The sequence below is a fragment of the Rattus norvegicus genome, chromosome X, assembly GCF_036323735.1.
Source record: "Rattus norvegicus strain BN/NHsdMcwi chromosome X, GRCr8, whole genome shotgun sequence".
NCBI classification, from domain to species: Eukaryota; Metazoa; Chordata; class Mammalia; order Rodentia; family Muridae; genus Rattus; species Rattus norvegicus.
Genome location: NC_086039.1, coordinates 52,088,479 through 52,106,526, shown reverse-complemented (window position 1 = coordinate 52,106,526; position 18,048 = coordinate 52,088,479). Strand labels below are relative to the sequence as shown.

General features: G+C 32.3%; 1 protein-coding gene across 11 annotated transcripts in view; it reads right to left on the bottom strand.

The window, feature by feature from the left end:
* Dmd (dystrophin) overlaps nt 1-18,048 on the bottom strand; it is a 2,367,748-nt gene that overhangs the window by 1,331,319 nt on the left and 1,018,381 nt on the right. For all 11 annotated transcript variants that reach the window (XM_063279795.1, XM_063279798.1, XM_063279800.1 and 8 more), the window contains 4 exons: nt 15,428-15,538; nt 14,937-15,110; nt 11,812-11,967; nt 5,983-6,153 (listed from right to left, as the gene is read on the bottom strand). In XM_063279795.1, coding sequence (XP_063135865.1) covers nt 5,983-6,153; nt 11,812-11,967; nt 14,937-15,110; nt 15,428-15,538 — 612 coding nt within the window. The remainder of the gene's footprint in view (nt 1-5,982; nt 6,154-11,811; nt 11,968-14,936; nt 15,111-15,427; nt 15,539-18,048) is intronic.

The window sequence follows — 18,048 nt, the reverse complement described above, 5'->3', positions numbered from 1 at the left end:
ACTAAGCCACTACCCAAAGACTATACATGGACTGACCCTGTACTCCAACCTCATAGCAAGCAATGAATAGCTTAGTAATAGCACCAGTGGAAGGGGAAGCCCTTGGTCCTGCCAATACTGAATCTCCAGTGAATGTGATTGTTGAGGGGAGGGCGGTAATGTGGGGAGGATGGGGGGGGGAACACCCATAGAGAAGGAGAGGGGAAGGGATTAGGGGGATGTTGGCCTGGAAACTGGGAAGGGGAATAATAATTGAAATGTAAATAAGAAATACTCAAGTTAATAAAGATGGGGAAAAAGTTTGGTTGAAATATACAAAACCTAATTAAGATACTAAGATGTATATCTCATCATTCTGCACAAAAATCATTGACACTATGTGACTGATACTTTCTAGCCGTGCTCACTTTAAAACCCATAATTAACTTGTAAGCACACCTCCCCAGGAACCAGGTAAATTTCTGGAATGCTGAGAGTTGTAGTTCTTAGAAAATAACAAATCCTCATGGGAAAATAAAGTGGCCTATGGGTGATTCTAGCTAGGGTTCTTGGACAGACAAGTTAAATCGAAAACCGCCAAGTTTGTGTGTCCACTTATTTGTATATGTATATTTTTTTTCAAAATTCGCAGGTGATTATATTTAAGAAACCATTGGTAAACAGAAAGACATTTTACAATGAGGTTTTATTGGATAGTAGTCCTTATATTTGGAAATATTCTACATTCCACGCTATCTCCTTTGAAGAATTTGTTTTATATGTCCCCATAGTTCATATGATAAAGTCCCAAATATCAGTACCTCAGAATGTGACTCTATAACAATAAGATACTTTCAGAGGTAATTGTTATAATGATATAGTGATACTGAATCTATCTGACTGATATTATTATAAGAAGATTAATTACTAATGTGAAAAGCAACATGCATATCTACTAGCCAAGGAAAATTGTTTTAGAAGAAAATAACTTTCCTGACTACTGATCTTGAACTGTCAGTCTCTAGAATTATGCAAAATGAGGGTGGGTGTTTGTTTTTGTTGTTATTGTTGTTCTTTTTATATAAACAGAAATTTATTTTTCCAGGTTCCGGAAGGTGTAACTCTACCATGAAGATGAGGCATCTAGCAAAGGCCTTTCTGTATCATCCTGTGGTAGACAGCATAATGTGAGATAGCATCAGTGCAGGAGAAAGGGAAGGTAGCCAATCATCCATTTTAAGTTTACTTGCATGGCAACTAATCTAATCCCTTAATACTGACATTAATCCTTTCATGAGGATAGAGTTTCCATGATCCAATATTTTCAGAGACTTTCCAGTTTTCAACATAAGCATGTTGGAAATGAATTTTCTAACACATTTAAATGATGGTAAGTGGAAGCTCCATACAGAGAATGTAACAAGTGAAGTTTGTGATAACAATAGGGATTAAAGAAAGCAGAGATTTCAGTGCTGGAAGCATGAGAGGAGGAATGGAAGTATGAATAGCTCATTGGAGCTTGCCCTGGCCCACAGCTCCCTGTTCCCAACTTCCCTTGGAGAGATAACTGAATACCCAGATGCACAGGCAATTCTGAGACTGCAGGGCAGGACAGATTGCCACTTCTGCCTGCCTTTGCCCACATCCCCTGCCAAAGAGGAAACTGCGTAGTGCCTTTGGACACAGGAATATAGGAGCAGTCAGCTGCAGGAGCAGTCCAGATCTGGGTTCAGACAGAGCTTGTAGACAGGTTGGAGGTTACCATTGATAATCAAAATAGAAAAATTTAGTCCCTATAACTCATGACTTAGAGAACATCTATTTTCATGGAGCTAGACGTTAGGAAGCACTCCTGTGAAATGGTCTCTAGAGACCATATCTACTGGGCACATGGTCACTTGATAGATTTAATTTCAAACAACTGAGTGAGAACAAATTTAAAAATGAAAGGAATACTTAGTTACCTATGAAAAGATAACCATTGTAAACAACATATGTCCTAAGGTTAAACTAAGAAGGTAGGTATTCCATTTTAGTATGTCTTTTTTCTCTTGTTCAACCGAACGAGATCAAGAATGCCATTTTATGAATCTTTTAGCTTCCAAATTGAATTTTCTGCTAAGCTATTATTTATAAAGAGATATGAACACTATTGCTTTCTTAATTCTTCTTCTTTGACCTTCAAATGTAATTGACTACCTGTAGGTCTCAATAGTGTAACCCATTAGGAAGATAAAAACATATGGAATTAAAATAAAAAAAGGAAAGAGTTTAAATTAAGTAATGATGTTAATATTCCTGCTCTGTGAAAATGAATTATATGATAGACGTTAATTTTGTTATACTCTGGGTATATTCATTAAATGATGCTTAAATTGCTTCATATATTTTTTCTTTTCATTAACATATATTCACAGAACTGGGTTACATAAAGATATTTTCCCACAAGTATATAAATTGATTTGAGTATGCAGTCTTTTGCACTCTTTGATCTCCTCTCTGCTATTTCTTCTGTCTACATATGCAATTTTATTATTTTTTTTGGTTCTTTTTTTTTTTTCTGAGCTGGGGATCGAACCCAGGGCCTTGTGCTTCCTAGGCAAGCACTCTACCACTGAGCTAAATCCCCAACCCCACTGCAATTTTATTTTTAATTCCATGTTATATATGTATATGTGTATAAACATTCATTATATATTTACATGTATAAATATGTTTGTATGTATGAAATCTAAGAACCACATGTGAGAGAAAATATAGATTAGCCTTTGTGAGACTGGCTTGATTCATTTAACGATTATCTTCAGTTGCATCTTTTGTCCTTAGAACATGACTTTGTTCCTTCAGCTGAAACAAACTTCACTGGAGATATATATGATGTGTTCTTAGTTGTTTGAGAATTTCATATAGGAAACACACTATATTAAACATCATTTCTATGTTTCACTGTCCTTTCTCCAACTCCTCCTATATGCAATTCACCAGCCACTCTGAAATTTACAACCTCCTCTTGTATAGTTGGTGTGGGCGCACGCACGTGTGCACATGTGAATAACACACAGAGTCCAGTTTCTGTTGCCCATTTGTCATTTGTTTAGTATTTCACTTGATTGGGTTGGAATGTCCTAAGATTTTATTTGAGGCTTTTGTGAAAGGCACAGTTTCTCTGATTTCTTCTTTCATTTGACATTTTTATATGGAAAGGCTACTGATCTGGGGATTAATTTTGGATTCTGCTACTTTGCTGAAAGTGTTTATCAGCTTTCTGAGTTTTCTCTAGAGCTTTTAGAGTCATTTATATATGCAATCATATCATCTACAAAGAAAGATACTTTAACTTCTTCATTTCCTATTTGTGTTCCCTTATTGTCCTTCAGTTGTCTTACTGCTCTAAGATTTCAAGTATTACATTGAATAAATATGGAGAGAGTGAATAGCCTGGTCTTGGTCCTGATTTTCACAGAAATGCTTTGGGTTTATTGCTCTGGGCTTGCTGTAAATCACTCTGTGTTATATTGAGATATGTCCCTTGTAGCCCTAGTCTCTCCAGGACATTCATCATGAAGGTATGTTGTATTTTGTCAAAGACTTTTCTGAAGCTATTGATTCAACTTGCACAAATTTTATTGAGAATAAAATAAACAAGCAAAATAATAAAGAAATAAAAGTAAAATAATAAAATAACAAAATAAACAAGCATCTGTGGAGGTCAGTGATCTTTATTTTCTTATACTTTTCAATACCTGACAATTAATTAACCTAAGATTTAAAGACTTGACCAGCACATTTATATTCATACCACCTGAGGTACAAATTTTCTTATTTGGTGTTCAATCATTTGACTTGTAATGCTAAATTCTATGTTTTCTACCCTATAGTAGCATCCTAGTTTAATGATTTCCAAGCTCTTTCAATAGGAATATAAAAGCTAGACCACTTTCAAGATAATTTCTCAGCTAAATCATCCTTGAATCATAATTTTAGTATACAGTAAGATACTATATTTGTGTGTGGAGACTGTTTTGTTTGTGCTTTAGTAAAATATTTCCTATCTAGTCCTGAGAGCAGCAAAATGAGTTTTTAAACCATTGCTTTGTACAGTCTCCTAAGGAAGTCTTGACAATTGACTGAACCAGGACATTTTGAACCCACGATAATGAAATATCTGTGATGATGAGGGCTTACTGAAAATCAATTTTGTCTCATATTCATGAATCCCTAAAAGGCAATTTGTACAATTTGTTATATTTTATAAAGAGAAGAACAAAAATATTTGAACGATTTTGTGCCCACATATACTAAAAGCTGCTAGTCACTGAAAGGTTTTTATAGGCTTGAAGTTTATGTAGATTTGTTTATTTTCTCATTCTTTAGATAAAGAAGTAAAGACCAGTAAGATACTTCCTTTGCCAAGATAATTATCTCTTAAAATATATTCTCTCTCCATTCATTTCAATGCAAGATCATTTAAAGAGAATGAAATTTTGCTCATCTCAAGTTGATATTTTGTTACCAAGTCTGGTAAGTAGATCAGGCAACATTAATTCTGGCAAATGAAATAAGAGCACAAATAATGCATGTAGCTCTTATTTTTTTTATCTTTGAGAGAGAACTGATGTTCTCTACTCCATTACTGCTGTTTTGTGGATGAGCAAGTTTTTTACTAAGAGGAAAAACATATCAATGATCTTGCAGACAAATGACCCAAGCCTCTGGATGTTTTCTAATACCAAAGTTACTTCCTTAAATCAAAACTGGTGAGCAGACATGAGAAAAAAATCTCATATTTACTGTCTCTGAAACATTTCATCTTGGACAATTTTTATAGTAGCTTAGCTTGAACCAAAGCATATAATTATTGATTTAATCTAAACAAAAATAAAGACATTACATGATAGGGGAAAAATAAAACCAAATCATTTTATTTTATATCATATGGTTTTCCTTATCACAATATTCTCAAATAACATATGATCTTGAAATAACAACTGTAATGTTAAATAACAGGTGTGAGTGGTTTGAAAGGAAATATAATCTAACACTATTTTTTTTAAATTACCATTACATATTCTCTAAATTTACACAACAAAATGGTTTGAGTATGGCATCCTAGCAACATAAGTTTTTACATAATACATTCGATGTTTTGAAAATTTGGAGTATAATGTTTAGCAGCACTGAAATAAAAATCAGTGCAAATATCTTGGGATAGCTAATTAACACATTCAAATACTTGATATTTTACTTAAAATGATAGTATGTGTATAAATGGCCCAATGTCTTAGCAAAATCTAAGATGAAAATATGCTATTAATACAAACTATATAAGTTACTTCATTTTTATTAGAACAATTTCAAATAAACTAGTAATAAATTACCTAGGAAAAATTAAGTAACGATGATTGATTTTAAATTCTAGGCAGCAATAAACATCTCTCTGGCTGCCAGGGAAATGAGAAGAGTTTTTTCAGATAGATTGTAGGCCAGGTGATAGAATGATAGAACCTTCACAGGCCCTTTAGATTATAACTTAGTCAATATGCTAAACTGTTCACACTCACTATATCTTGATATGTCTCTTGCAGTATGTTCCATGCATGTATTCTATTTTGAGGTAAACTAATAAAATATAGAATGTTATCTCTTTGAATGATAGATTTGAATCTTTAAATGTATGTTTCATTTGAAGTATCTATAGTTTTCAACAGATATTTTATACAAATTTCATGTAATAATTTATATAATTTATGTAATTTAAAGAATTCATTCATAAACTGCGTATTCAGTGTATGCTTTGGAGAGAGTTTTCTTTAAGTTTACTATTTTAATTATCAGGCTTGAAAAATGCAGTTAGCTCTTTATTAATTCTTAAGAAAAAGGAAAAAAAGAAGCAAGATAATACTGATAATTTTATTACTTCTAGACATTACTGTTTGTATATAAAATCACTTACTATGAGTTTTCATATGTGTTAAAAATAATTTTCAATAATATGGGATATACCTTTCCCCAGGCAACTTCAGAATCCAAATTACTTGGCATTCCTTCAACTGCTGATCTCTTTGTCAATTCTGTATCTGTGGCTGCCAGCCATTCCGTTAAGACATTCATTTCCTTTCTCATCTTACGTGACAACTTCAGGCATTTCTCCAACTGTTGCTTTCTCTCGGTTACCTAAATATAATAATAATATATTAAATTTGGCTTACTTCATAAGTCAACTTTACGTAGAGTTACTTTATTAGAATTTTTATAGTTTGTAAAATCACCAGTTTCTTACATGCTGCTTTTCATCTTATCATATAGTCAGGAAATTTATAGGAAGTTAAAATATCTTTAGCAACAAGAATGCTTAACCAAAATACAGTGTCTTGTACCTGCTGCCATGATAGAAGCAACACTATAAATTATGTCAATTTGTTTCTTAGTAAAAAAGCAACATTTATGAAATAAACAGGATAACAGATGTCAACCAGAAGACATGACTTATTTTTCATAGAAGACCTATAGTTATTTGACAGAGAAATGGACAAACAGGCTTACTGTCTTCAAAATACAAATGAGTGCTCCTCTTGCTATACAGGTGGTATCAAAAGGGGAGAGGTAAACATATTTATATAACACATATTTATATAACATATAGAATTTTTTCAATTTTATCTTCACTATATTTTAAAATTACTTTTCATAAACACTGCTTTTCCATAAACAGACTTTCGAACAAAAAAGTGCAAATTATTTTTAAACCCCAAAATTTCACTCTCATAAATTTACTCTTATGGGTTAAAAGCAGGATCTAAAAGAAAAGCAAGTAAGAAGAAAAGAAAAAATTCTCTATTAGAAAATTAACAAGTATATTCCTCAAATGACTCAAGGATATATTGTAATGGGAAAAATAGCAGAAGCTTCAGTCAGTGTCATATTAATTTGAAATCCTTCCTATATAGACAGTATTTGTGTTCAGCATAAGATATTAATAAATGACTTAATAAACACTGTATATGTAATTATATGACAAAATTATATTTATATTACTACTTTGCTGGCAAACAAATAGATTTATTTATTCAGTTAATTAGATTTTTGTTCCTTTTTTTTTGCTTTGTTGTTGAGACAGGATTTCTTTGTACTTTCCTAATTGTAACTTTGTAAACCAGAGTGGCCTGGAACACTGAGATCTACCTGCCTCTGCCTGCCAAGTGCTGGGATTTGGTTTTATTAATACAATATCAGAAAAATAGACTTATAATTAGTCTAAACTGTTACAAAATCATATAAGAAAATAAACAGTATGAATGCATATTTATGCCTCAGTCTCTAAAGATACACACAGACAAACAGACACTGTGTGCGTGTGTGTATTGTGTGGCTACTGGCATGAAAACTAAAAGTATGTCTAAAGTGCTTAACCTGTTTCAATTAAAATGCTGATATAAATTTCAAATATTCAACAAAATTTATGAGAGATATATTTGACACACACACACACACGATTTTTACATTTTGGATACAAATTCAATTTGTTAAATGTATATATAGCAATGTACATACGTCTTCATATGTATTGTGGGTGCATAAGCATGAGAGTTTCTGCCTGTGCTTATACACATTTACATGTATGTGTGTGGAGAGCAGAAGACAAGTGTCATTTTCAGGAACAGTGTCTAACTCCTCTCTCTGGACATGTCTGTGGATCACAAAGTAACCTAGTGATATTGCCATTTAGCCCAGGATTATTCATGTCTCTGTATACCAAGCATGGAATTATGAGTATGGGCCACAAAATCCAGTATTTTTATATGCATTCTATTAATTCATCTAACTCAAATCCACATGCTTGTCAGACATCTGCTTCACTGACTCAGCTATTCCAACCCCTAGTAGACTCACTATGTTATTCTTTTATCCATACACTATTTCTTGGCTGGTGGGTGGTAATGGTTTCGCTCTCTCTCTCTCTCTCTCTCTCTCTCTCTCTCTCTCTCTCTCTCTCCCTCTCTCTCTGTGTGTGTGTGTGTATGTGGGTGTGTTTGAACACTTACATGCATGAACTTTCTTAAACCATAGAACACGTTTTCAATACAATTACAAAATGTAGGAGTTGTTTCTCTCCTGCAATGTTGGGTCTTAGGGACTGATTTTGAGGCTTGGAAGCAAGTTTCTTTACCTAATGAGACATCTCACATGCCCAGATCTAATATTTTAACACACTTTCAGTTATAATTTTTATCCAAGGGAATTATAAGTATCAACCCATTTTACTGAAAGAACTTTTTTGTATGCAGTAGTATAAAAAACTTTATAATGTGTTTCCATGTATACCTATTTCATTTAGGTGCCTTATTAATAGAAAAGGATTCCAGATCAATATTTTAGAGCAATCCTATTTTTCTAAGAACATGTGTTATTGATTTTTATTTATTTTTTTGTGTTTATATGAAACAAAGTAAGTTTTAAAATACAGGAGATACTGCCACCTTAAGGAAAAATTTTGCATTGTTTTTCTCAGAGAGAAAGAAAAAAATATTTAAAAAGAACATCATTGAGACTAAATAACTTACTAATATTGTTTTAATATACACTAACAACTGTATTTTGAAGATGACATTGGTATTCATGCTTATTTCAAAAAAGTCAAAGCATAGTGAAGAAATCAGGAATGCAGGCATTCTATCAATGGAGTCAAGTGAATATTTCTCACTCAAGTTGATGGAAATTAGATATAAGAAAATTCACCTTGTATTCTTTGAACAATGCAACTCACTGGTGTTTTTAAAATTCAAAATAACTATATTTTAAGAAATGTGTTGAAGACTAAATTATAATCCTCCAATCTCTATGCAAATATCTTAACCCCATTATAACTGTATGTGAATACATGCTCATATGCTTTAAAGTCATTAATTAAGGTTCAATGTGGTCACAAGGATGAATTGTTAATCTTATAGGTCTGTGGCTTTGTACAAAAAAGGAGTGAGTGATTTTTATCTCTTAGAGTGATGACATGGGGAAAACCTGGCAATCTACAATCTAAGAAGAAACTCTTCACTATGAACTAGATAGGGCAGTACTTTCAAGGTTGCAACAGTAGGCCCCAGAAGTTTGAAGAACACAGTAATCTTATTGGTATTTTCGCAGTGTATTCATTTTATGATCATAGAATTAACTGTTTACTACAAATGATAATTAAGTACAAACATATAAATTCTGAAGATAACTGAATTAGAATAATTTTTCTATTTATATATTAAAAGAATTTCTGGAGATATCCTCCCCCAATCTATTGTTAGGCAAGCAGAGTGGGTAAACTTTCTGGAGTAGTTGCTAATAATTGGGAATTCTAAATTTTATTATAGGAGCGGCTTGACTATGGCCCTTAGTGGTAACAGCTGAGGAGAACCAGATGAGGTGCCCACTACTTATCGGGAGTGGCTCTGTTTGGTGCAGCCCTATGCTGTGGATTAGTGTTCATGCTATGGTTGGTTTGCAAACTCAGATCTCAACAGAAACGTGACAAGGTCGTTATCATTCAAGCACTTGTGGCCATTGAACAAGGGGCCTCCCCTGGAATTTGGTTAATTAGTCGGCATCTGAATTCTCTGCTCTTGCAGCCCATGGATATGTGGATCCATTACACTGGGATGAGAGAGACTCAATGATTCTTTGATCAGCCCTTCTACATCGCTGAGGTTTCCTCATTGCATGTGATAAGGTGATCATGATTTCCCCACTAACTCATTTTCTGGCTGGCCTCTTTTATAGAGTTCGCCCTAGGTCGTTTAGCAGTTACTGTCACACAGCACTGCGGTATCCAGAGACGGGCAACTTTCCTCACGCACAGACCAATCTAAGACACGGGGCCCGGTGGCAATAGGGTTACCCTACGACAGATAAGGCTGTGACAATAGAGGAACGACCTAAGACAGGAGCCACAGCAGATGGATGTAACTGCAGGGACCTAGACCAGCCTCATACTAGTAAAACAATAAGGGGGAGATGTGGGAGAGCCTCAATATCATTCGCCACCACAAGATGGCGCTGGCTTCCACTGCGCCCCATGTGGAAAGCCGGGACAGCATTTGCCATTACAAGATGGCGCTGGCTTCCGCCGCGCCAGCCCAAACTCCTTTCAGGAAGTTAACTGTGTGCGCATGTGCAAGAGTGTCTTTGTGCCAGGTCTTTGCCCACTCCGGGGCGTGCCTATGAGATCATGGGTAAGCGACCAATCACGTGTGGATGTGCCGCGCTAGGGTTTTATATAAGCCGCGCCATGCTGGCGCCCCGTGTCCCCTCTTTAAGATACAAAAAACGCTTTGCTGCAGAAGGAAAAAAAAAAGAATTTCTTCTTTAAATACATTTTTATCTTTGATTTTGTTTAAATGCTACCCTAGTTGAAGAAGTTTTGAAGATAAATATAAAAAAATTATTTTGTTAGGTAAGAAATACAGGAATTATAATATTTTTATAAAACTGTTTATATACAATTCCTTAATCATTAGTGCTTCCAAATTAATATTAATATTTCTTTTCTCAAAGTGTGATGCATTCTGCCATGCTATTAAAGTCATTTCATTGCTTTATACTAATGATATAATAGTGTTAAATTGTTATATTTAAGTAATCAAATGTGTACTTTCGAGTATAATAGGGCTTTGCATCATTATTGGAATCATTAAATTCTTAATAATAACGAATTGTTTTTCCCAATAGTTTTCTAATTTTTTTGTTGTTTTAAATTTTAAAGAATTTTTAAGTAGTGTTCTATGTCAAAACTACCCCTGTTAAAGACAATGGTTCAGTGCAAAGAATTGGCCCATTTAATCATTTATCATTGAAAGAACAAGATGAGAATTTCATCTTGCCTAGACGCGTTTTTTTTTTCTTTATTATTGAATAAAATACCAGTGAGACATGTTTTAATGTGATCGTAATCCCACCACTTGGATGGTGGAGGCAGAAGGATCAGGAGGTCAAAGTAAGCCTCAGTTACTCTGTGAACTCAAGACAAGCCTGTACTACATGTGACCCTGTAAAATATAAATTAAAAGTACTCACTCATCACACAATTTCAGTGTATTGATGCAAATAAGTATTTAGCTCAAATTAACAAAACATAGAGGTTTTTTGAATTACAATTTTACCATATAAAGTATAGGAAAATAAAGCTAACATCCTTTGATATAGGTATCATCAAAGTTGTACTTAGCATGATCCCTCTACATGCAACAACAGCATTAAAAATAGAAAAGAAAAATATTAAATTAAGATTATTTACTTAAATTTAATTTACATTATTAAATTAAAAACATATATATTAAAAATGGATCTGGAAGGAGTTGCCAGGGAGGGCATACAGATCTGGTTTTAATACACACACATGTAGGCATGTATATATATATTAGGGAGAATATCTGTTAGATAATTTGAATAAGTACACAGTTAATTGTCTTTATTTCAAACTGTGCTAACTCCATTCCATCAAGTTCATTCCAAGTACAATAAGTTCAATTATAATTGACTGTAAAATATATACAAGTTTTCCAGCCACAGTAAATAGATTTCTTACACTGAACAGAAAGGGTTTTAGAACAAAAAAGAACTTTAGTAACTATTTGATTCACCAATAAATACCTCCTTGAGCTTTATATTCTTTTTGACTTTATGTGGATACACAGAGATTAAGGGTATCTTAATATCAATTTCATTTGGAAATACTTGAATGAGACTGAGAATCACAATAAGGGCTTCTGGTATTATATTTTATCTTGCAGGCTGTTTAACAATATACTGTAAATATCATAAGATGTGATTTTGCTGTAAGTGGGTACTCACCTTTGCACCTAACTCATTGTAATGCAATTTCAAAGCTGTTACTCTTTCATCAAGTTCTTTTGGATTTTCTGTCTGCTTTTTCTGTACAATTTGACGACCAGTTTTAATCACCATTTCCACTTCAGACTTTACTTCACTCAGGCTTTTATACAAATTCTATGTTAAAACAACAACAACAACAACAAAACAAAACAAGCATAAGAATTTTACAAATTATGAAGGATTATATTACTTTTTCTATTTTTTATTGGATGTTTTCTTTATTTACATTTCAAGAGCTATCAACCCCTTTCGTGGTATCTCCTCTGGAAACCTCCCATCTCTTCCCCTCCCCCTGCTTCTATGAGAGTGCTCCCCCACTCACCTACCCACTTCCTCCCTCCTCTGCTCCCTGGCTTTCCCTACACTGGAGCAACAAGCCTTCATAGGACCAAGGGCCTTCTTCTCCCATTGATGGAAGGACAAGCCCATTCTCTGCTACGTATGAGGCTGGAGCTGCATTATATTATTAATAAAAAGACATAGACATTAATAGCCCTTTATTTTCATAAGTTAAATGGAATACATTTTTTTGGCTATTGTCACATCATTTTGTATTTTCTGTTGAGTTAACTTAGATATTTGTAATTATAAATATATGAGTATAATTTGTAGCCATTCATATAAATTAAATATACCATTTATATTTAGTTCTTCCATATTAATTCACAAATGTCATTTCTGAATGTTTATAGGACTAGTATTTTAAGTGCCACATTTGTTAAATTCTAGCCATAAGTTTACAAAAATAAATGCACTAATTTTATTGTATATTGGGTGCCTAAAATCCACTACATAGTATTTGCATTCCTGCCATATGAAGTTAAAAAATACAGTGCTTTTCTTCATGGCATTTAAATTTAAGTAGGATACAACATATAAATATTTAAACTACTGTTCTCATGTACATAATATTACATGGAATGAGATGAACTAATCTTAAATATTTTCATTGAAATATACATTTATCGATACTGAAGAGAGTATAAAATAGTAGAATTATATTATTTCTCACATGCGTTTCAGAACTTATGGGACACATATATACCTTTACATGGACAGTTTAGCATAACAGAGCCTTATGAGGCAAGTATTGTAACTCTGAAAATCATGTTTAATTATCAATATGGTGCCAATGTCACTTTGGTGTTAAAATTTGTATTGTACTTGTTTTATGGGAAATATACAAAGTAGTATGTGTATATGCATATTTTTTCATTTGCATATGTGTGTCCATATACAATGACAGATACAGTTCTGCATTAAATAATTCCATATTTAATCGAAATAATAACAATACTTACTAAGAAAATGCTTAATAGTAGGTGAATTATCTTTGGAATTAAACAATTATTTCTTGCTTTTACTTTTTAGCTTAAAATCAATACATAAAAGCAAACATTAAATGTTTCTGGTTCACTGTGGTCACATATTTTGTTAAAGATATGACTTTCATGACTGATATTATTTTATCAATAATTGTAAACTCATTTTTGATACTTTTCAGCTTTTTAGTTTAATTTATACTTTGAATGTATAGAAAAATCTGCATCTTGGAAACACTGAAATGATTAAGATTTATGCCAACAAATTATGTAAATTTAAAATTTCCGATACCTCTAAATATTTCCCTAATTGGACTTGAGTAGCTTTTTCCTTTATCATTGAAATGATATTTTGCTAACAGTATATTTACTGGTGAATTCACTCTTTTTGAACAGCAGAGAACAGATTTATGAACCAGGAAGGAAAATGTTCCTTGCATTTGTGTTCATATTAATAACTTGTTTTTGAGAAAGAAAAAGTTGTAGCAAGAAGTGAGGCCATTAGCTTTTACTCCCAGTATCTTGGGGTTTTATGCACAAGATTCATAAATGTATGGCCTGCTAGTCCATTTAGTGACAACCTTTAAAATATTATCAGCATCATCAACATCATCGTCATCATAAATATCATCAACAACAAACAAACAACAAACAAAACAACAAAAAATTCTTGAATACAAGGATACAGTTATAGTATAAATCACCATAAAGTATACTTAAAAATGGAGATTATACAATCTGTAAAAAAGTTGTACTTGCAGAAAAATTATTTCCATTGTCTCCAACACTTCTATCAGAATGAGATATAGACCAATAAAGCTAAAGTTTTATTCTGTTTCCTTTGTACAGTCATAGATATGGTTGTTCTGAGCTCATTAACTGGAAGATAATTGTTATGAAGCACTATCCTATTTGAAGAGAATAAATGTCTTTCCCATTGCAAATGGTAATGATGCATTTTTATTTTGAATTTTCTTAAAATTTTAATATATGACACCATATATGCCTATCCTAATTTATCTATTTTCAGCAAATCACTACAAAACATTATAATAAAATGACATTTTGTATGGTGAAACTACTTAATGCAGTTATTCCATTATATACATCCAAATTATTGATGAAAGTACTTGCTAAATAGGAAGCATTTATCCATTTATACAGATACAACTGCTTGTTTGTAAAGACATCTTATAGTACAAATGATATAAATTTATGTTTTGCTGTCTGGTGATATTCGAGTGTATATATAATACATTAGTATTTATTGTATTTAGAATGTAATCTCTTGTGTCTTTCAAAGCTGATTGTCTTTCATTTCTCTCAGGTAATTTGTATGAAATTGACAATGAAATAAACGATGAAAATAACGATGCTACTATACTGAGAAACATTAATTCTGGAGTAGTTATTACTATTACAACTACTGCTATAGTTGCTGTTTCAATAATAGTCTATTTACTTTCTGGATTTCTTTTTCATAATATGTCCAAATAAAGGATATGTTAAATAGGACTCGTTTTTTATTCTGTGTACCCATTAACATAATTATTGACTCAAAATCACACTCCTAAGATGTCATCAAATGATTATTTCCATAAGAACTATGTCTTAATATATTGTCATTTTACTTAATCTTAAAACTATGTGTCATAGTTATTACAGTTGTATAAATTACATTCTGTTACCAAAGATTATTGAATGCTTCTAATAATAGCAAACTGAAAAGGTATCTGGATCCTTTCCACTAAGAATACATACCACACAATGACTTAGTTGTGACTGTACTACTTCCTGTTCAACACTCTTTGTTTCCAGTGCAGGCAAGTGCATCTTTACTTCATCTAAAATCATCTTACTTTCCTCTAGACGTTGTTCAAAATTGGCTGGTTTTTGGAATAATCGAAATTTTATGGATACATCTTGTAATTTTTTCTGTAAGAGCAATATAAGAAAATACTCTAATTAGTCAAACTTTAATGATCCAACCAGTCAGATGTTTGTTAATTTTTCATTTCCTGAAAAAAAGAACATAAATGGAAATTTGTTTGTCGTTTTCTAACACATAGAGCATATTGCTGAGAGAATTTAGTGTTTTGAATAAATGTGATTTAAATAGTCATTATCTTATCTTTAAACTGTACAAAAGATTTTTAAAACATTATACTGACAGACATAATATAATTTTCAATTTGATAATAGCAAAGTTGTCTCTATAAATCAATCTTCCTAGGTTATAAAATAAAATATACCTGTGCAACATCAATTTGTGAAAGAACTCTTTGGTTGGCATCCTTCCCCTGGTTATGCTTCTTCATTTCCTCTAAACTGATCTCATGACTTGTCAAATCTGATTGGATTTTCTGTTGGAAAGAAAAAAAACTATTAGCCAACATATTCTTAACGTTATTGAAAGGAAATACCCTTTTCAAGAACATGGCATTTTGAAGTTTTCACGAACTAATAACAGACTCCTCAAAATAGCCAAGAATTCCTTAAATTTTCATTGTATGATTACAAAAGGAATTATTTCTCTCTCCAAAATTCTGATTATTGTAAAAATCCTTTGGATACACTTTCAATATAAAATTTATGTTTTATATCATATTTATAGCTGATTGCATTTTATTTTGAAGGTATATTCGAATCTGGCCAAATATATAAATGCCAAAATATACAAGTCATATAATCATGATAGAGGTGAAAAAATATAATGTTATTCTTAGTGGGATTCTTTAGAATATTTCAGTTTACATTCATGAATATTAGAAAAAGCAAGTTGTGTTAGCTTCTTTTCTCATTTCCATATCCAAATATCTAGGAAAAACTATCTAAAGTAATGGTGCCTTATTTTGCTTAGAAGTATAGCAGAAATATTCCATGATGGTGAAGTCATGACAGTTTAGAGAACTTCATCTATAACCTGGAAACTTGGGGCAGCCTTTGCTAGTTCTCATAGTACAGACCAAAAGATTTTACATATTTTAAATTATCATAAAGGACTCCGAAACCTCCAGTTGGTTATACTTAGTATCCTATTTCTGTCAGCTAGGCAACAAATAGTTTCAGAAACAGCCAAAAAGAGTGTCACATGCTACTACTAGAAAAGAATTCCAACACAAAAAAACATGTGGAAGATTTTTCAGAAACAAACGAAAGGAGAACCTAAGTGGCATTACTTTCTAAGATACTGAACCACTTCATATAGTTGTTGATTTTTAAAGTTTAAAGACACACAATATTTCTCTTCAACAACTTCTATCAAGTTGTTGGGCTTATTTCTTTTTCAAATTTTATGCTGGTCATTTAAGCAAAAGTAAAAGAGCACAAGAATTGATCTTCTTAATGTAGTGAAAATGTATAGCTGTCTTGAAGTTTTTACTTCTAATTTGGTGTGTGTGTGTGTGTGTGTGTGTGTGTGTGTGTGTGTGTGTGTGTGTTCATTCTTAGGATATTCTCTTAAAATATCCTTATGCTCTAAAAACCTTGAATGGCAAGTGTACTTCAATAAATCATTCCAAACAAACTCTTTGCTGAAACCTCATGTGAATGAGCCCAGTTGAGCATTTAGGTCACCAAATTAATAGCCCCACATCTATAAGAAACTTATAAAAGATGCCAAAAAGCCAATCAAATGAACATCTTTAGTCCACAAAAACCACTAGAGATTACAATACATGGCTGTTGCCAATATCATAATTATTAGTATCCTTAAAAATAATACTATTTTGCCTTTATCACCTGTTGCACATTCCTGTATACTTACAAGAACATATTCTTTCATTTTTATTTCAATTTCATGGATTATATTTAATTGGACATATTTTCATAGAAAAGTGTAAGACTTGGAAACTGAAAGCAATTCTAGTTTTGGAAAACAACAAAATTTGCCATGAATTTGACACTAATACAAGTAGCAATTGGGAATTAATTATCATACCGTCCTAAATGAACAGTAAGTTAGGAAAGCTTAGTTGACAAAATATTTCAAATTACGAACTGACTACTAGATTGGTGAAACACACATTTACCATGTCTATAAGGGTATTTGTAGAGATTAACTAAGATTAGCTAATGGTGAGAAGCCTGCCCCAAGTGTGTATGACATCAATACATTTTGCTTCAAGTCTGAATAGAATACAAGAGTGAAAAAGAGAGAGCCTGATGTTGCAGAAATTTGTTCACTTCATCCTGGTCCTCACCAGAAGAAGCCAGACAGACCATAGATGAAAACTTATGTGCTTGAGAGCACAGATAAGTCATCTTTTAAGATACATTGCTCAAGCTTTATTTCTTTGTTTGTTTTGTTTGTTTTGTTTTGTTTTTCTGGGTTTTTGTTTTTAGGTTCGGAGAAAATTATGTAATCAACCAAAATGGCTTTATTCTGTAAATGAAGTTTTACTTTTTAATTGGAACCCAATAGAAAACAAGCTAAATCGGTGATTAAGTCATCTGAATGTAAAACCAATACATGGCATTTGAAAGTACTCATATGTCAGTAATGAATTGGTTGAGCTTAAATTCATGAAAGCAATCATAATCAACACTGAAACAACATTTAATAGCTGTTAATTGTATTAATTAATTTTACAAGGAAATAATAATTCTCTACAATGGCAATTCCAAAAGTATAGGTGATATAAATTGAAGAAGAGAAACAAAAATTATGGAATGATCTCTCCTTGACAACTGGTTAACAAAAGGGGTATTAAAACAACCTTCAAAGAACAGCCAGGATACCACCATGTAAACACAAAATTTAAGATTATTTTTCAACAAACTAAGAAAAGGAGCTCAAAATAATCATTAAGTTTCGATTAAGACTAATGTTAAGACCAGATAATATGAATTTACTAGAAGAAAACTATGCAAG